Below are 20,649 nucleotides of genomic sequence, written 5' to 3'. Positions count from 1 at the left end.
AAATGGCGGTGTCGTATAAAAAGAAAATCATGTCGCTTTCAACCGACATAAAGTTAGTGTCGGTTAAAAAAAAGAATCGTGACGCTTCTACCCAACATTAATAATTATTTTTAAATATTGTAAAACCCGGTGTCGGTTCTAGCCGACACTAATAATTGCATTAGGGATTGGAATGTTTTATTTGGGTTTTAAAACCCACTTTTGTCAACATCTATTAGACATTTCCCTTTTTTAATACATTATCCTTCTCCTCCCATTACTTCACGTGACTCTCTCTCTCTCTCTTACACACACATCACATCATTTTTTCTTTCCTTCTCTTAGGCTAGTTCCCTCACATGGGTTTCTTTCTCCCTCTCTCACACACATGCCTCATTTCTCTCACTTCCTTTCTTTTCTTGTTTTTTTTTTCTAATCGGTGCTTCTTCACCCCCATTATTTTCCGTCTCCCTTATGTCTCTCTCTATACCCACCCACTCAACCTTCCTTCATCCCTCTCTCTCTTTCCTATTCTTTCTCTTTTTCCTCGACTTCTCCATTTCCCATCCTTTCATCTTCTTCTCTTCTGAAAATCTACCAATCAAAACACTGCAAACATCTCCCTTTAGTCTACAAATCAAAACCAGCCAGGTTTTATCCCTTCCTTTATCTCTCAACTGCACATCTCCCTCTATCCCACTAACGCACTTCTCCGTTTCCACGCTCAGAGCTTCTAGATCTGCTAAGGACACCAAGCCAAGCTTAGTTCTGCATAATGGGTTCCACCACTGTTCATTACGTACCCCAACTAGTTCTCGAGCTCTCGACTTAGTAAGCCTCCATACTACTCCCTTTCATTTCAGTTTCCGTTTTCTAGGTTGGTTTCGACTTACATATAATCTTAGAACCCCCATCGTGGTTGAAAAAATGCATGTGGGTTTTGTTCATTTCGATGTGTTTTGGATGCAAAATCAGTGAGAAAATTAGTGTGATTTAGAGATCTTTGTGCTTAGATTGGAAAATGTAGGTAAACAGAAGTGACTTTTTGAATTTTGAAGGATTAACAATTCGTTTTCCCTCCTAAACGAATTGTTTTCATTTCCCCAAAAACTCAGAGGGAATGGAAGCCACGAAAGCCACCAAGGGCGCTGACGGAAGAAAAGGTGGAGAGAGGAAGAAGTCGGTGTCCAAGTCAGTTAAAGCCGGCCTCCAATTCCCCGTCAGCCATATCACTCGTTTCCTCGAAAGGGGACGCTACGTCCAATATACCGATACCAGCGCTCCCATTTACCTCGCCACCGAGGTGATTTCCCGATCCACATTTCTTCGATCTAAACATATTATGTTTATATATTTTTTTAACTTTTGGTAATTATTATTAATAACTGAGACATTTTTTTTTAATTATTAATAGTTTGTGGTGTCACTTATGGGTGACATTATATTAGTTATTATATTTTTCAAATTGTTAGGTGGTGTCGATTAGGACCGACACTAGTATGTTCCATCTGCTAGTCTTTGTCAGTACGTAATGTCGCTTGTAACTGACGTGAGCCTCGATGTCACTTTTAACCGACGTTACTTGGTGGCGGATTAAGGGGACTAATCGATATCAATACCCTTTTGAGACGCTAGTAAAGGTGTCAATTTTTCTATCCGACATTGCATGATTTGATATTGGATTTTTACCAAAAATCCTATAATAATTAGGATTTCTTGTCGGTTTTTACACCACCAGTGATAGCCTCTTTTATAGTAGTGTTTCCTTTGACAATGATGCATGCAAATCAATTTGCACTAAGAGCAAGTGTCACACATTACTTTCAGATTTGGCATAAAAGGTTGGGACACTTGAATGAGAGGAGTCTCAAAATGCTTGAAGAATAGGAAATGGTGCATGGACTACCCCACTTGGAAATGTCTACAAAAGTATGTGAGGGTTGCATGATGGGAAAACAACACAGGGATTCATTCCCTTTTGAGTCAACTTGGAGAGCCAAGAAACCATTGGAATTAATCCACACAGACATCTGTGGTCCAATGCAAGTTGAATCACACTCTGGAAACAAAAACTTCTTGTTATTTACAAATGACTGCACTAGCATGACATGGATGTATTTCCTGAGATATAAGTCTGATGCATTTGAGTGTTTTAAGAGGTTCAAAGCAATGACTGAATTACAATGTGGCTATAAGGTGAAGTGTCTCAGAAGTGATAGAGGGGGAGAAATCATTTCTGCAAAATTTGAAAAATATTGCAGTGAGTTAGGAATTCGAAGACAGTTGATTATGGCCTACACTTCCCAATAAAATGGAGTGTTAGAGAGAAAGAATATAACTGTGGTGGAAATGGAAAAATCAATGTTGCATGAAAAGAACCTTCCATATGAGTTTTGGGCAGAAACAGTGATTACTGCAGTTTATTTACTTAATAGGCGTCCTTCCAAAACCTTGGAGAAAACAACTCCATTTAAATGTTATAATGGCAGAAAACTAGGGATAGCTCACTTAAAGATCTTTAGTTCACTTTGTTATGTGCGCATTCCTTCAAATATCAGGCACAAGTTGGAAAAAAACAGCTATAAGTGCATCTTTATGGGTTATGGTGCCAGTGAGAAGGGCTATAGATTGTTTGATCCGATTTCAAGGAAGATCATTCTCTTAAGAGATGTTACATTTGATGAGAATACTTCCTGGGATTGGAACTACATTACAAGTAATGAGGTGAGATTTCCAGTTGTTACTGAGTATCACAATGCTAATGAGATATGTGAAAGTGGTGAAAGTTCTCATTCTGAGCAACCTATTATCTCTCAAAGTGAAAGTGGGATTGGCAGGTCTCAAGACCCAAAAAGTGGAGAAGTGTGAGTGAAATCATGGCTCAGTGCAATATGTGTATTATTGAACCTGAAAGTTATGATGATGCAGCCAAATATGATTCATGGAATAAGACAATGGAAGCTGAGTTGGAAATGATAGAGAAGAATAACATATGGCAACTTGTTGAGAGACCATTTGACAAGCCAGTCATTGGTGTTAAGTGGGTTTATAAGAACAAACTCAATCTAGATGGTACTGTGTAGAAAAATAAAGCTAGGTTGGTGACTAAAGTCTATTCACAAAACCCTGGAATTGACTACAATGAGATATTTGCCCTTGTGCCAAGGTTGGACACCATAAGAACCTTAATTGCTCTTGATGCACAAAAGCAATGGAGCTTGTATCAATTGGATGTGAAGTCTGCATTTCTCAATGGAGTATTAAAGGAAGAAGTGTATGTTGAGCAACCACAAGGGTTTGTGAAGGAGAATGAAGAAACTAAGGTGTACAAACTGAACAAGGCACTGGATGGATTGAAACAGGCACCAAGGGCTTGGTATGATGAGATTGATGCTTATTTCAACATTGTAGGTTTCAAGAAAAGCTCAAGTGAAGCAACCTTGTATGTTAAAACAATGGAGGATTCAGGCATCATTATTGTTTCCTTATATGTAGATGATATTGTATACACTGGTAGTAGTCCACAAATGCTTTAAAATTTTAAAAGTGATATGATGAAGCACTACAAGATGACAGATTTAGGGTTGTTACACCATTTCATTGGAATAAGAGTACTACAAACTGAGAAAAGTATTTTCATACACCAAAAGAAGTATGCACATAAGTTAATTGAGAAGTTTGGGTTAAAAGATTGCAAAACTGTGGCTACCCCACTTGCAGTGAATGAGAAATTAAGCAAGATTGATGGAAGTGAAGCTGGAAATTAAGGAGAATATAGGCAGCTTGTGGGAAGTCTTCTTCACTTGAAAGTAACTAGACCTGATGTGATGTTTGCAGCAATCTTATTGGCAAGATTCATGCATAATCCCACCAAGAAACACATGGGGACATCAAAGAAGGTGTTGAGATACATTCAGGGAACAATTGACTTTGGAATCGTTTTTGAAAAAGGGAAAGCAACTACCCTAATTGGTTACTGTGATAGTGACTGGGCAGGAAGTGAATATGATATGAGGAGCACTTTAGGGTATGCATTTACACTAGGTCTGGTGTGTTTTCATAGGCATCAATCAAGCAAAACACATTGACATTGTCCATTGCAGAAGCAGAATATGTCGGTGCTGTATAAGCTACTTCTCAAGAAAAATGCCCGAGATTTGTGCTTGAAGACTTTGGAGAGGAACAAGTGGAAGGAACTCAGATCATGTGTGATAATACATCAGCCATTGCTATGGCAAAGAATCCTGTCTTTCACCAAAAGACATCAGCAGAAAATTCCACTTCATCCGAGAAGCAATTCAAGCCAAGGAGATTGAACTAGTGTACTGCAAAACTAAGGAGCAAATTGCAAACATTCTCACTAAAGCCTTGCCTAAAGACCCCCCACATAACCTATATCACCCACACCGTTACACCATTCACCATCTCCGCAATTTGTGAGAAGAGCTTAGGGATGTGCTTTGCCATGGACTCCGGGTTCTATCTTTCTTTCATTTTTTATTTCTATGTGTAACTAAGTTATTTTCTAAGGTTTATGATGAAGCCATGACATGAATATTTACGAAATACTTTGTTAATTATTATCTGATTATATGCCATGTTATATTCTTCATCTTTGTGGGTATTTTATTCTAGGTTCGAATTTCTAATGATTGATCACCTTTAGGAATTTTGCATGACCAATCAATTAGGTTTATTGGAATTAAGATTAAGAATAGTAGACAAACTAGTGAGGATGACCAATATCAAGCTAGTCCTACTTGGTTGACATGATTCTTCTACGCTTAATGGGTTTTTATATGTTCAATTGTATGCCTAACCAATAGGATATTCATGTAGAGATACAAGAGTTGATGCTTGACCACAGATTAATTCATACCTTAAAAAAACATTTAACATTGGCATGGTAATTGGATAGTAGTTGGCTAAGAAAAGTAAATAGGATTGTTATTGGTGAATTAATAACCTTAGGTTTTCTTGTCGTGTGTTTATTTTAATTAGTTGTCTTTCTTTTTCTTATTAATTTTAGTCTTAATCAATTACTCGATTATTGAATTCAAACTATCATTTGTTTGTTTAATTAAGTCTAGCATGATTAATCGGTTAAATTGGTATTAAAAGCAACCCCTTTGGGATCGACCTTGTATTTGCATATATTACTACAATTGATTCGTGCGCTTGCGAGTTTAATTTGGTTTAAATTAATCTATTATTTAGGTTAGTTTAAATATACACCAAGTTTTGGCGTTGTTGCCGGGGATTGCCCCTTAATTCCAATTTGGCTTGCTAATTGCGCTTTACTTAATTTTTCTAGTTTAGTTTTCATAGTTTTTTTTTTTAAGAAAAAAAACAAAACAAAAAAGTTGCGGTACCCACTGTAGGATTCTTTGTGGTGGAATTCTTTGTCCATTAGTTATTAGGATTACTTGCACTACCTTTTTTAAGTTCTTTCCCTTAAGTTTCTTTTACGATTATTTTTTTAATTTCTGTTTATTATTTTCCTTTTCCATTGTTACTTTTAAATTTCGTTTTATTGTTTCCCGTTGGAGGGAAGAGATAGCTTGGCAGCAATTTTCAATGGAACATTGGCTTTCTAGTGCTCAATTCTCAAAGTTTATGCATGAAGCCACACCCGTATAACCCAAGAAACCTTCATGGGAAGAAGCTTTTGCATTGATAGTTCAAGCTAATATGCAATATCAGCAAACAACAACTCAACTTTTGCAAATTCTCACTTAAGGACATCAAATTCTCCAACATGGAAAGCAAGAAAATGCCCAAGCAATCACAATTTTGGAGAAGCAAGTTGGTCAAATTGCTGCGATATTGAGTAAAAGAGATTGAGAAAAATTTCCAAGTGAATCCAAATATAATCCGATTGAGCGAGATGTGTTCCATGAAGAAGATAGTGCCTACACCACATTGAAAAGTGAGGAGGACTTCGACAACAAATTGAGTGAACTAGTTGTAGTTGAAGAAAAGAAAGAGTATTCAATGTTGGAAGACCATCTTCATGATCTAACTAGTCAAATCACTACCAACGAGAAGTCACTTTCTGAAGAAATTCATATTGTTGACAGGGTATCGAATTTTAAAGTGTTTGAAGAAAATCCATCTCCACCAAAAAACTTTCGTGTCTTACATCTTTGAATCCATTGATCTTAAAGTTCCATATTCATTGATTCTACATGAATTCAAAGATCCTTTTGAAGTCCACTACTCGAATTATAGAAGAGAGTTTGTAATTGAATCAATAATTGAAGTTATGTATGATCAACGCACTTCCATTTCGATGGCCAATATATGGTGGAAGAGACAATGGAAAAAAAATGAAGAGAAAGAAGTCTCAAGCTTTGAAATTGAAGAAGCAAAAATATGTAGTGCCTCATTGCCTTGTATCGATGTAGTGCCTCATTGCCTTGTATCCACCATCCTCCACTTAATTTCAGTATAGTCTAGCCCTTGACTATAAAGAAGCATTTTTTGGGAGGCAACCCAAGTTTTCTAAATTTTTCATTTGTTTGCGTAGTTTTTAATTTTGTTTTTTTAGAGTAAGAAAAAACAAAATTTAAAACTACGCAAACAAATGAAAAATTTAGAAAACTTGGATTGCCTCCTAAGAAGCGCTTATTTATAGTCATGAGCTAAACTATGCTGAAATTAAGTGGAGGATGGTGGATCATTAAAATGAGGAACCACTCTGTGAATCTTCTTATTTTTCCCTTTCTTCCACCTTGTAGCTTTGAAATTTGGTGTTGATACAAGGCAATGAGGCATTGCATATTTTTGCTTCTTCAATTTCAAAGCTCGAGACTTCTTTCTCTTCTTCATTTTTTTCCATTGTCTCTTCCACCATATCTTGGCCATCGGAATGGAAGTGCGTTGATCATACATAACTTCAATTATTGATTCAATTACAAACTCCCTTCCATAATTCAAGCAGTAGACTTCAAAAGGATCTTTGAATTCATGTAGAATCAATGGATTCAAAGATGTAAGACGCGAAATTTGTTTGGTGGAGATGGATTTTCTTCACACTTTAAATTTCGACACCCTGTCAACAATTTGAATTTCTTCAAAAAGTGACTTCTCGTTCGAAGTGATTTGACTAGTTAGATCATGCAGATGGTCTTCCAATATTGAATAGTCTTTCTTTTCTTCAACTACAGCTAGTTCACTCAATTTGTTGTCGAAGTCCTCCTCACTTCTCAATGTGGTGCAGGCACTATCTTCTTCATGGAACACATCTCGCTCAATCGGATTAGATTTGGATTCACTTGGAAATATTTCTCGATCTCTTTCACTAAATATCGCAGCAATTTGACCAACTTGCTTCTCCAAATTTGCGATTGCTTGGGCATTTTCTTGCTCCCCATTTGGAGAATTTGATGTCCTTGAGTGAGAATTTGCAAAAGTTAAGTTGTTTGCTGATATTGCATATTAGCTTGAACCATCAGTGCAAAAGCTTCTTCCCATGAAGGTTTATTGGGTTCCACGGGTGTGGCTTCATGTATAAACTTTGAGAATTGAGCACTAGAAGGCCAATGTTCTATTGAAAATTGCTGCCAAGCTATCTCTTCCCTCATACAATAAACAATGAAACGGAATTAAAAAGTAATAATGGAAAAGGAAAATAATAAACAGAAATTACAAAATTTCGTAAAAGAAACGTAAGGGAAAAAACCTAAAAGAGTGCAGTGCCAGTAAGCCTAATAACTAATGGACAAAGAATTCCACCACAGAGAATCCTACCGTAGGTACTGCAACTTTTTCGTTTTGTTTTGTTTTTTTTCTTAAAAAAATAAAATAAATTAAAAGAAAAAAACTATGAAAACTAAACTAGAAAAATTAAGTAAAGCTCAATTAGCAAGCTGAATTGGAATTGAGGGGCAATTCCCGGCAACGGCGTAAAAAACTTGATGTATATTTAAACTAACCTAAATAATAGATTAATTTAAACCAAATTAAACTCGCAAATGCACGAATCAATTGTAGCAATATATGCAAATACGAGGTCGACCCCACAAGGAGTGCTTTTGATACCAATTTAACCGATTAAGCATGCTAGACTTAATTAAACAAACAAAGGATAGATTGAATCGAATAATTGAGTAATTGATTAAGAATAAAATTAATAAGAAAAAGAAAAGACAACTAATTAAAATAAACAAACGACAAGAAAACCTAAGGTTATAAATTCACCAATAACAATCCTATTTACTTTTCTTAGCCAACTAATATCCAATTACCATGCCAATGTTAAAGGTTGTTCTTTCTAATGTATGAATTAATCCGTGTTTCGGCATCAACTCTTGTATCTCTACATGATAACTATATCCTATTGGTTAGGTAGACAATTGAACACATAAAAACCCATTAAGCGTAAAAGAATCATGTCAACCAAGTATGACTAGCTTGATATTGGTCATCATCCTCACTAGTTTGTCTACTCTTCTCAATCTTAATTACAATAAACCTAATTGATTGGTCATCCTTAGAGATTTATCTAACTATCTAGATGCAAAATTCCTAAAGGTGATCAATCATTAGAAATTCGAACCTCGAATAAAATACCCACAAAGATTAAGAATATAACATGGCATATAATCGGATAATAATTGACAAAGTACTTCACAAATATTCATATCATAGCTTCATCATAAACCTTAGAAAATAACTTAGTTACACATAGAAATAAAAATGAAAGAAGGATAGAACCCGGAGTCCATAGCAAAGCACGTCCCTAAACTCTTATCATAAATTGCAGAGATGGTGAATGGTGTAGCGGTGTGGGTGATACGGGTTATGTGGGGGGGGGGGGGGGCGGGGGGTGTCTGTAGAGATAGCTTAGGACACCTTATTTATACTAGAAAAACCCTAAAAGGTCTGGGAGAAACTCTCCTAAATAAAACAAAATCCTAAACAATCAATGACACAAACTAGGAAAGAATCCTTCTTGGCTTAGGAAACACGTCATCTATCTTGTACACCAATTTTGGGGTCGATTTATCTTCTGGAAAATTATGTAAAAATATGGGAAACGTAGCTATATCTCTTATCTTTAAATGCATTTATCGCACGCCACTAGGAAAAATCGGGAAAGCCTTAAAATCTTCCTTCTCCCACAATTGCGCAATTCAGATGGGAAAACAACTTATGCGGGATTGATTTGTAAAACTGGAATGAGCTATCTTCCACCGCAAAGTGCTTTTGGCATTCTTCTGAAGATTCGTTTTGTATTCACAGACAGCCTTCCTCGATTACTCCACGGATCGGGGTTGGTGCAATGACTCCAATTTCTTGAAACTACACCAACTCCGGTCCATGGAAAAATCAAGAAAGGCTATTGAGGGGGCCAAAACGAATCTCCAAAAGAATGCTAAAAGCTATTTGCGGTGGAAGATAGCATACTTGCACACTCCGAAAGATCTCACACCTAGAATTTGATATTCAAAACCTTCAATAGGGGTGGATGGATAGAAAGCGAAGAGAAACAAGATCGAGATCGAGTTCAAAAAGTTCAAAAAAATTGTGGAGGTGGAGTTTAAGGACGACACTAGGAGCAACAAATGACAATGAGGGGGAGTAGGAATTCAGTTTTCCCTTTTGTGATTCAATTATGTATTCAATTCATGTTTTACTAATGTGAACAAACATTGGCATCATGTTTTCTTTATGTAAACTTTAATTCGAACTGACCATTTGACTATGGGCATTGGCTTTGAGGTGTGAGTCGCTAGACTTGCATTATGCTAATTACCTCGTCCCCCGTCAGTTTATTATTTATTTTTTTGGTTGGTGCAATTTCTGTTTGTTTATGGATTCAAGTGGCTTATTAGCATGCCCATACCATTGGCATTTGTCTCATTAGACATGATTACCTTCTATGGATGATTACTAATTACTTTAAATCTTCTACTCTATTATTAAGGAGAGATATTCATAATAGCGATTTCCCACTAAATTTGTAAAGAGCTGCCAATTTTCCCCTTGAATTTTAATTTCAATCGATTACTCCTAAACTTGTAAATTTAGCCAATTGACCCCCTGATGTTAGATTTGAGAAATTTTCATCCAATTTTCCATCCAACTCAGTTAAATGCGCGACACATGCCAATTGTCTAAGGGCAAAAAAATAATTTTATCCCTAATATGGACATTCTACATTTTCCCCATCTTTTTCTCTTATGCTAATTTGCTCCGTACACTTTTTGCTTAAATTAACCATAAAAGTCTAATTAGCAATTGCAAAATATTTGGCTTTGCGCCCAATTTACCAAAACGAAATCAACAATTTTTACGAGAATTAGTTTTGCACTTAGAGTGCTTTAATAAAGTTAACAAATTACACATAAAAATATGCACCAGTCTTGCACCTTGTGCCAAAATCAAAGAAACCTATTAAATTTATAGTTCTGCAACATAATCTTATTAAAAGAACAACTTAATCTCAACAGCAAAGCTCTTCATTAACAGCAACAAAGCCATCCAACACATCATAGCTAAACTCTCCATGGTCTTGTGTCATGCCCTAGACCCTGGGTCAGTGGAAAACTTAACCCCTTGCCCAATACACGAGTAAAATATAAAATAAAACGAAAAATCGAACTTCTCTTAGAAGGAACTCATGACTTATGAGCAATGATTAAAATATCGATAATATCGGCGAAATATCGCCGATATTATCATTTTTCAGAGAAACCGATATTTTTCCATATATCCCCCTAATTATCGTCAAAATATCGCGATATTATCAATAATATCGCAATATATTCGATATTATCGAAACAATCGTCGTGGCTCCGTCGTCGCAGTTGCCCAGATCTTTCTCTGCAATCCAAGCTCAGACCCAAGATCTGCGCCTCCGTCGTCGGAAATGAAAAATCCATTTTCTCCGGATCCCAAAACCCGCTCGGGTTTGATGGATCCTCCGCTTCGTACGGCCTAAACAAGGCCTCCCATTACCTGATGGTGCTCACCGGGAGGTGAGAAAGGGAGGAGGAATGGTCCACAGGTGGTGATGGTGCTCGCTGGAGTGTGCACCACTGTGGTGGAGGTCACGGTGAGGTGTGGGTGTGGTGTGTCTGTGCTCCGGGAAGGAGAGTTGCAGAGAGATAGTTAAATTGAAGAGGAAAAGCAAAGAACACCATATAATAAATGAAACCCAGAAGATAAAATGTTCGATTTCTTACCTAAGATTTCAAAGAAGAAGAGAGAGAGAGGGGCAAAAAAATGCCTAAAACCCTAGAGAGAGAGTGCGTGTTTAGGAAATTTCGCTGAGGAGTGAGGAGATTGCTTTGCTAGAGGTTTCTGGAAAAGAGAGAGAGAGAGAGAGGGAGAAAGATTTCTGGGATTTTGTGTTTCAAGGAACTTCTCTCAAGGCAAGATTTTTTACGTGCTGATCGGAAATAAGAGAGAGAGAGAGAGAGAGAGAGAGAGAGAGACTTATGGGATACGAAAAAGAAAATGTCAGATATAGGATTGGGAGTCTCAATTTGGGACCTTGGGTTATGTGAGGGAGGTGAGGTGGAGGGGTCACCATGTGGTTTAAAGAAAATGTTAAACACTAATTTCATTCAAAATATCTTATATTTATTATTTTATTTTTTAAATTACATTGTTTTATTTGGGAAATCCATCTTTGAGACCTTGAAAGTCTCTTTGAAGATCAGATCATGCTATATACTTGAAACTCTAACGTCACGTATACTATTTAATATATAAATGATTATGGTGTGTTTAAACTTCTTTCATTAATTACTACATATTTTCTACACTCACAATGTTTGCCAGCTTGCTATATAATCAACTTAAATCAGTTAAATCCATCATGCAATGTATTTCCTTCTAATTTTTTGTGATAAACTAATAGATAATTGACTAAATAAACATCATGCAAAGTTTCAATAAAAATTTCCAAGTTTTTCTTACAATTTCCGTGGTTTTTATTCAATTTTTATTGATATCGATAATATCCCGATATTTCCATCGATATTTCCGTGTTTTTGAACTACCAATGTTTCCGATATCATCGATATTTTATACCTTGCTTATGAGTCATGAGATGCAAGGCCAAGTGGCAACTCATGATAGGTGGGTGCCATATCATCACATGAAGTGTCATATGAGTATGTAGATACTTGACAAGTAAGATATATAGATGGCTTGCTAAGGCTAATGTGCTGCAACAAAATTAATGCTTTGATACCATTATGTCACGCCCCAGACTCGGGATCGGTGGAAAAATTAATTTCGTGCTCGTTGTGCGAGTAAAAAGTAAAATAAAACAAAAGGATGAACTTTTCTTATAATAAGAACTCCAAAAGCCTGTACAAGATGTACAAAAATAAATAAAACCCTTAAATCTTTCTTGTCTAACACAACCTCAGCTCATCTAATACATGTCCTGTGTCGACCCTACAAGGTCTAAAATGGATAGGGTGAGTGAAATCACAGCCAGTAGGGACATAGGTCTTATCTATAATAATTGTCAAGGCTAAACCAAGTGTAATGCAACACGTAATCAATTATGACATGTGATCATTTTTCTTTCTTTAAAAAATGGAACAACTAGTGGCAAGTCACGGTAATAACCGTTCAACTAATAAACCATGCATGCAGCTTAACTTTAATTACCTATCCGTTAATCTATATAATAAAACACACGGACCTGCACATCCCATACCATTCATTTTACCATTGCAGCGGTGGTCCGAATGCTCTATTCTACAAACTAACACTCGTAACTCAATCATCCCGAATGCTGTATGATTGTTAGGGATGACGCTGAAACTTTTGTGGCTGCTGCGAGCAAGAACTTCCCTGATATCTACTCCGCTTTACACGCTGAGGCATATTTAGTGGCTAGAGAATGTTTGTTTTGGGCAGTGGTAAGGGGTTTTACAAACTTACAAATTGAAGGTGATTCTCTTCAGATTGTTGGGGAGCTCTCGGACTCCTCCTCGAATTGGTAAACTCTCAGCCAAGTTGTGGAGGATACCAAAGCTTTCTTCCCTGCAGTCATTGAAGATTTAGTTGCCCACATCCGCCGCCAGGCCAACATAGTTGCAGCTTGCTCGTTATGCTCTTTCAATTAGAAGTCATTGTGAGTGGTTGGAGACCCTCCTACCTTCATTTTGGATCCCCTCATTGAGGATTGCTTGTAATCTCTCTTTGTAATCTTTGATGTGCTACATAGGTTAAACCTTGTTAGGTTTCAACCATAATGAATACACTATCGCATCTTTTAAAAAAAAAAATCACTTTTGCACCCTTGCTGGTACCTACGAGAGTTGAACTCAACCACACAAAAACTAGTTTTCATTTCCATAACCCAACCTTTGAATATTTCAATAAAATTCATCCACTCCAATCTGCAATGACACATGCATGTAATCAACATTATAAAGATATCCACATTATCGAAAATAACAATAACATGTCAAGGTTCCAATATAAATAATTATATCAGTTATAAACATACTAAGTAGAACACATATTTCACAAAGTTTAAACAAAACAAATACCCCAATAGTGACTAGTATATGCCCACACACAAAGTGTGTGTATTTTTTACTTTGGTGGTTAAAATTGAAGAAGAAAGGAAGAGAGCGAGAGAGAACATGAGAATGAGGAGAGAGGGAGATAGTTTGTTTTTTAATTTTTTTTAATTATAGATGATAAAATTACATGTAGGTGAGGTTTAAAAAAAACTACAAAATTTTGTTTGTGAAATTACATTACTGTCCTTAACTTTTTTGTTGTGATAAAATACAAAGATACATTTTCATCCTCTTTTAATAGACAAAAAGAGTTTCATTAATGTAATTTTAGATAAGTTTCTCAAGAAACTCCCTATCTCAAATTCGAAGTTAAAACAAAAATTCACGTCACAATTCACTACCGCAGTTGTAATCTTAAACGAAGATCCACGTCACAACTCACTACCACTACCGTAGTTGTAATTTAGCTTGTATCTTAAATCTTGATGCATTGCTTGACTCGGATGAAACATAAAATGTGAAACGTGAACGATGAATGTTGATTATAGGACTGGGACAGGGAGGGGACATGTAATGTTGGGACATAAGACCTTAACTCGTTCCCTTCTTCCCCAGAAGCCGAGCTGCAGAAGAACCCCACTGCCATCCAGCACTGATGATACTCTGAAAATGGGAAGCGTAAACAACAAAGCTCGACCATTCAGCACGCAGCACCACCAGCATCCTCTGTGCACCCGCACGCACCAGATCGGAGCCCTCCTCTTGGTCGCCGCCTCCTTCTTCTTGACTAGCCTCTTAGACCGCTCCTTCCGCCCCTGCGCCTCTCACTTCGCGGCCGTCGATATCTTCCCCAATTCACGGAGCTCCGTCCAAGTCACCGGCGGTCGAGATCTCTTGTGGCCGCACCGAGGGTACGGCCCCCTACTCGACCTCAAAATCTACGTCTACGATGACAGCGAGATCGATGGCCTCAAGGCATTGATGCACGGTCGCGATGGTGTCATCGACTCCAACGCTTGCTTGAAAGGCCAATGGGGCACTCAGGTAATGTCATTCTCTATTTCCCAAAGTTTTTTGCTTTGCTTGAAATTTTAATTTCTTCAATTTTTTTGGTCGTTTGATGAACTTTAATTTCTAAGAACCTAATTTTGTAGAATTATCGGTAGTTTAATTTGTTTTTAATTAACTAAAAAAACTTGCTAATTGCTGAAGGAAAAAAGGAAGTGTTTTGAAATTCTTATTGCAAGGTTATGAGATGTAGGTTAAAATACACAGGCTACTGCTAAATTCGAGGTTTCGGACAAGGAAGAAAGAGGAAGCAGACCTATTTTTTGTGCCTACGTATACTAAATGCGTTCGGATGATGGGGGGTCTTAATGATAAGGAGATTAACCAGACATATGTGAAGGTAAATTCTTTTTCATTTCCTTGAGCAACTTTAAGCCTATGTGTTTAACCTCTTCTTATCGTTGCTTGAGCTCGGTGATGTTCTCTGTATTTGATGGGGATACATTTAAGCTCCTGTTATGTTATGCTCATTTTGGTCAAATTTTTCCTTGCAGGTGTTAAGTCAAATGCCATATTTCAGGCGATCTGGTGGCCGTGACCACATATTTGTTTTTTCAAGGTACGGTTGTTTCATGATGGTCATCAATGCATTTTCTTGTTTCGGCCTGATTTATGACTTGTTCCAACCTAAACTGTTTCATATGGTGGATAAGTAGTTGTTTTTCTGTTGTATATCTCTATCAGAAAAAAATTTGGGACATAATGTTGATTGTTGAGCACACATGTTGTAAGAAGGGTAAAAAGAAATAACTAATTTGGATTTTTAGCTCTGTCTGTAAATTGAATTAACTGAGCAGTTTCTTGTCTTTACCTATTTGTGTGTGATTTTGAATGTAAAACGCTTATATCCGGCAGATCCTTCTATCTGACATAGGATAGAAGGAAGAAATCGGATTTTAAACATTATATTTTTGTTGTCATGTTTATGGAAATGATGATTTTAGACTTTCAGTTGCATCAAGATGCCATGGAAAGTGTGATAATTTATTATATTTTCTTATATTTAATGCTGAGAAAATTGTGTAAACTCCATCATATCAATGTGATGGGCTTGTCAAAAGTTACTACGTATGAAAATTTTGTTCGGCTGAAAAAAATTATATCAAACTTTGTCAAGTTGTTCAGTCAATGATGCTTACTTCTTGCTTTTTCTCAACTGCAGTGGTGCTGGAGCTCACTTATTTAGATCCTGGGCAACATATATAAATCGTTCCATTATTCTCACCCCTGAGGTATTTCCCTATTCCAGCTTAGCTTTTATGCTTAAACTATTCTACAAGTTTTGTAGTGTTAATGATTGGCTAAAATTATCATTAAGGACACAAGTATTTGGTATCAATCAATTTGGCCTAAAACAGTGGTGATATTATCACTCTCCCTGTTAGGAATCTGTACAGGTCAGAGGCACAGAGTGGTTCTGGTTCTGTATGTGATAAATCTTGCATGAAAAATCTAGGTTTAACTTTCTTGTGGTTTGGATTTAAGGTTAATATTCAAGTTAGTCTCAAACCTCTGTGGTGCACATGATTATCAAACCACTTGCCTTTTTGTATTAACAAGATTTGATTTTAAACATTATCTTGTATGAATAAATTGTTCTGTTGCACAAAATTAGAATTAAAAATCCCAAATGATAGTGGTTTAGTAGAATGATAAAAAAAATATTGAGATTGTTGATGAAATAGTTATTCTAGATCATTTCAGCTCAGGGGAATGTATATACACTACCATCTCAATTTTCTACCAATTTTTGGGATGTCAAAGATTTGCAAGTCCTACTGGTGACGACTCTTTTTCTATTAGCAGAAAAAGGTTTAGTGCTAGATGTGTATGGAATGTCAAAATCTATGTCGCTATTTCCAATTAAAGTCCAGAGGGATTTAGTAAGTTGAGAGATTTAATAGGTGGTGTTATTTCATACACACACACACACACATACTATTTTATTTATGTTAGAAGAGTGCACCTGCAATAAGTTATCATCAAGAAAAGAAAGTTCGGCTTGTCTCATTGTCACTCTTTTTTTCGTTTCCACATTTCAAGCAGTTTGGTAATGGCATTGCTACACTGGTCCTAATTTGTTCAATTGCATTAAAGATAGTTAATATATGTATGTTAGTGCAGGGCGATCGGACTGATAAGAAAGATACAAGTGCCTTTAATACGTGGAAAGATATCATAATTCCTGGGAATGTTGAGGATGGTATGACTACAAATGGGGCCACCTTGGTCCACCCTTTGCCTATACCAAAGCGGAAGTATCTAGCAAACTATTTAGGCCGTGCACAAGGAAAGGTTGGCCGTCTTAAGTTGATAGAGCTTTCAAGGAAATTTCCAGATAAGGTGTGTTTTGAATTGTGGAATTTTATGCATGTGATGTTCGTCCAACTTTGATGTGGTGTTGATTTCACATATGAAGTTTGATTATTTCTAGAATTCTATTTACCCTCCAGATTCTGTTAAATGGGAATCCACTTGTAAAGTTTGTGGAACTAAGCAAATGAAAGCACATTTGGTGCATTTACTTAAGCATTATGGATGCACATAAGTAGTTGGAACTTGTGACTAAATACAAATAGTTTCTATATAATCTTTGAAATGTTTTTATGGTGGATTGAAGAAATTGCACAGGCACAAAAAAGGTACCAACTTCATGTTTCACCAACCTTCAGTTCTGTTAGTTCTTGGATTTTAATCTTCGAACTGAACATTTGACTATGGACATTGGCTTTGAGCTGTAATTGAGTCTCGAAGACTTTAGTTACGTTGAAGACCTAGACCTTCTCCTTTAGTTTATGCATTTATTTTGTTTGTTTTGGTGGAATTTGTATTTTGTTTGTTTTGGTGGAATTTGTCATCTTGTCTCATTTACATGATATTCCTTAATTGATGTTAGTAATTACTTTAATTCTTCTGCTCATTTATTAAGGAGAGAGATTCAAAATATGCCTGTTGATATTATAAACAGTTGGAATGTCCAGAGTTGAAGTTCAGTGGTCCTGAAAAATTTGGAAGAATAGATTATTTTGAACACCTGCGCGACGCCAAGTTCTGCCTTGCTCCACGTGGGGAGTCATCCTGGACTCTTCGATTTTATGAGGCTTTCTTTGTGGTCTGTCTGTCTTTCTCTCTCTCTCTCTCTCTCTCTCTCTCCCTGCTCCCACTTCCCTTTATCTCTCTAGACCTAAACATATAAGATAATAGTCTTGTAGAAATGATGCTTCTCTTGCTGCAACAGGAGTGTGTACCTGTGATATTATCAGATCAAGTAGAACTGCCTTTCCAAAATGTTGTTGACTACACCCAGATATCAATTAAGTGGCCATCCACTCGAATAGGTCCCGAGCTTTTGCAGTACCTAGAGTCAATACCAGGTCAAATGCAGCACTCAGTTCACTTGTTGCTCTGGTTAATGTTTGTTTCAGCATACCATAGCTAAAACTTCTGTCCTTTTTTTTTTTTTTTAAATGTTTAGGTTCATTGTTGTTTCTCTTGTGCAGATGAATATATAGAAGGGATGATAAGCCGGGGCAGACAAGTACGATGTTTATGGGTCTATGCTTCAGAATCAGGTTCATGTTCGGCAATGCATGCGATTCTTTGGGAGCTTCAGAGGAAAGTAAGGCTGTTTCACGAGTCTACGGAAACATTCTGGTTGCACAATGGATCTGTTGTAAATAGAAACTTGCTAGAATTTTCGGAGTGGAGATTGCCAATGCCTTTGCCTTGATTATGGCATGGAATCATCTATAGAGCTTCTTTGTATAGTTTCTGTGTCTTTCTGAAGTTCATATGTTCATTATTTTTTCATATCTAAAGTTTTTGTTGTATATTGTGTATTGACATTTTTTTTCAGCTTAGTGAGAAAAATCTTACCACTCTGGGACCATGTGCACTCATAGAATTAATTGTAAGTTAATATGAGGGTGGATCCGAAACTTTTGGGAGAGACAGGTATAACATGGCTCACTGACCTTTTCAATAGGATTTTGAAAACGAAGAAGATGCCAAATGAGTGGCGAATGAGCACTTTGGTGCCTATCTACAAGAATAAGGGCGACGTACAAAATTGCATGAACTATAGGGGTATTAAGCTAATGAGTCATACAATGAAGCTCTGGGAGAGAGTCATTGAGCATAGATTGAGGCAAGAGACACGGGTTTCGGACAACCAATTCGGGTTCATGCCAGGGCGCTCAACCATGGAGGCAATCTATCTCTTACGAAGATTGATGGAAAGATATAGAGATGGGAAAAAGGATTTACACATGGTCTTTATAGATTTGGAAAAAGCGTATGATAGGGTCCCAAGAGACATTCTTTGGAGGATTTTAGAGAAGAAAGGAGTACGAGTAGCATATATCCAAGCTATAAAGGATATGTATGAAGGAGCAAAGACTGCCGTAAGAACTCATGAAGGACAAACCGAAAGCTTTCCCATAACTGTAGGATTACATCAAGGCTCATCCTTAAGTCCTTACCTTTTTGCGTTGGTAATGGATGAGTTAACACGACATATTCAAGATGATATTCCTTGGTGTATGCTTTTCGCAGACGATATAGTGTTGATAGATGAAACTCAGGAAGGGGTAAATGCAAAGCTTAACCTTTGGAGAGAAGTGTTGGAATCTAAAGGTCTTCGCCTAAGACGATCAAAGACAGAATATATGGAGTGCAAGTTCAGTGCAAATGGAGGCCAAAACGAGTTAGGGGTGAGGATCGGAGATCAAGAAATACCAAAGAGCGACCGTTTTCGTTACCTAGGATCTATCTTGCAAAAGAACGGAGAATTAGATGGAGATCTCAACCATAGAATACAAGCTGGATGGATGAAGTGGAAGAGTGCATCCGGCGTGTTGTGTGACCGCCATATGCCACTGAAGCTCAAGGGAAAATTTTATAGGACGGCAATAAGGCCGGTGATGCTGTATGGCACAGAATGTTGGGCGGTGAAACATCAACACGTACACAAAATGGGTGTAGCGGAGATGAGGATGCTTCGTTGGATGTGTGGGCACACGAGAAAGGATAAGATTAGGAATGAGGATATCCGGGGTAAAGTAGGAGTAGCCGAAATTGAAGGAAAGATGAGAGAAAATCGGTTACGGTGGTTTGGACATGTGCAAAGAAGGCCTACTGACGTTCCGATTAGAAGATGCGACTATGGGACAGAGGTTCAGGGCCGAAGGGGTAGAGGAAGACCTAGGAAAACTTTGGAAGAGACTCTAAGAAAAGACTTAGAGTACTTGGATCTAACGAAGGACATGACATAGGATCGAGCACAATGGCGTTCTAAGATTCATATAGCCGATCCCACTCAGTGACTTGGATTTTCCAAGTCTCCAACCGAGAAGTTTTCCTCACTCGGGAAATTAAGGGAACACTACCCCAACCTACATGCTCCACTCAGAAAGCTTCAACATACAAGCTTTAACAAAAGAAAATTCAAAGAACTTAGCGAAGAAGGCTTTGGTGTATTTAACACAATACGTTGAAATGAAGGAAAGCTTATTTATTGATATCCCCGATAAGCTACAAATATGTACATATACATGAGTCAAAATAAGCACACAAGAGGGAGCCTTCACAAAGGTTGCTTAGGAGAAGTCTCAGCAGTCGGTAGAGCCCCAGAAAGAGAAGGCACCGGAGGGGGATCATTTGGAGCCTCAGTACTGGATAGAACCCTAGAAGGAGGAGGCATCAGAGGTTGATCATTTGGAGCTTCATTACGCGGTACAGCCCCAGAAGACGAAGGCAATAAATGCCTTTGGAACAAACCCACAAATCTCTGATGATCAAGTAAAACCTGACCATCAGTTTCCTTCATCTGGTCAAGCTTCCTCTTCATGTTTGTAGCATAGTCATGTGCGAGCCGGTGCAACTGTTTATTCTCATGCTTGAGCCCTCTAATCTCCTGTTTGAGACTCATCACTTCAGCCGCCAATGATTCAACTTGGCGGGTTCGAGCAAATAGGCGTTGGGCCATATTAGACACAGAACCTGCACACTGAACACTGAGAGCCAGCGAATCCTTAACAGCTAACTCATCAGACCGTTTGGAAAGTAGTCTGTTATCTTTGAGAGTGAGAAGGTTCCTGGC

The 20,649-nt window shown here is 37.4% G+C and overlaps 1 protein-coding gene and 2 long non-coding RNA genes across 3 annotated transcripts; 2 read left to right on the top strand and 1 right to left on the bottom strand.

Annotated features, from left to right (window-relative positions):
• Positions 1–292: 292 nt before the first annotated feature.
• LOC126623845 (uncharacterized) lies at positions 293–9,846 on the top strand. Its single transcript, XR_007623905.1, has 3 exons — positions 293–810; positions 1,038–1,282; positions 9,446–9,846. It is a non-coding gene; the product is annotated as an uncharacterized LOC126623845 (long non-coding RNA).
• A 518-nt stretch (positions 9,847–10,364) lies between these two features.
• Positions 10,365–11,486, bottom strand: LOC126623844 (uncharacterized). The gene is made up of 2 exons (XR_007623904.1): positions 11,172–11,486; positions 10,365–11,063 (listed from the first exon to the last, which is right to left on the bottom strand). It is a non-coding gene; the product is annotated as an uncharacterized LOC126623844 (long non-coding RNA).
• Positions 11,487–13,975: 2,489 nt separating this feature from the next.
• On the top strand, positions 13,976–18,430 carry LOC126623830 (probable glucuronosyltransferase GUT1). Its single transcript, XM_050292805.1, has 8 exons — positions 13,976–14,525; positions 14,743–14,889; positions 15,044–15,108; positions 15,712–15,781; positions 16,674–16,892; positions 17,518–17,661; positions 17,788–17,923; positions 18,050–18,430. Exons 1-8 carry the CDS (start codon positions 14,013–14,015, stop codon positions 18,277–18,279), a joined length of 1,524 nt encoding a protein of 507 aa, XP_050148762.1. The 5' UTR covers positions 13,976–14,012; the 3' UTR covers positions 18,280–18,430.
• The last annotated feature ends 2,219 nt before the right edge of the window (positions 18,431–20,649 follow it).

Source organism: Malus sylvestris, chromosome 5, assembly GCF_916048215.2.
Source record: "Malus sylvestris chromosome 5, drMalSylv7.2, whole genome shotgun sequence".
Lineage (NCBI taxonomy): Eukaryota > Viridiplantae > Streptophyta > Magnoliopsida > Rosales > Rosaceae > Malus > Malus sylvestris.
This window is presented reverse-complemented; position numbering and strand designations above follow the sequence as displayed.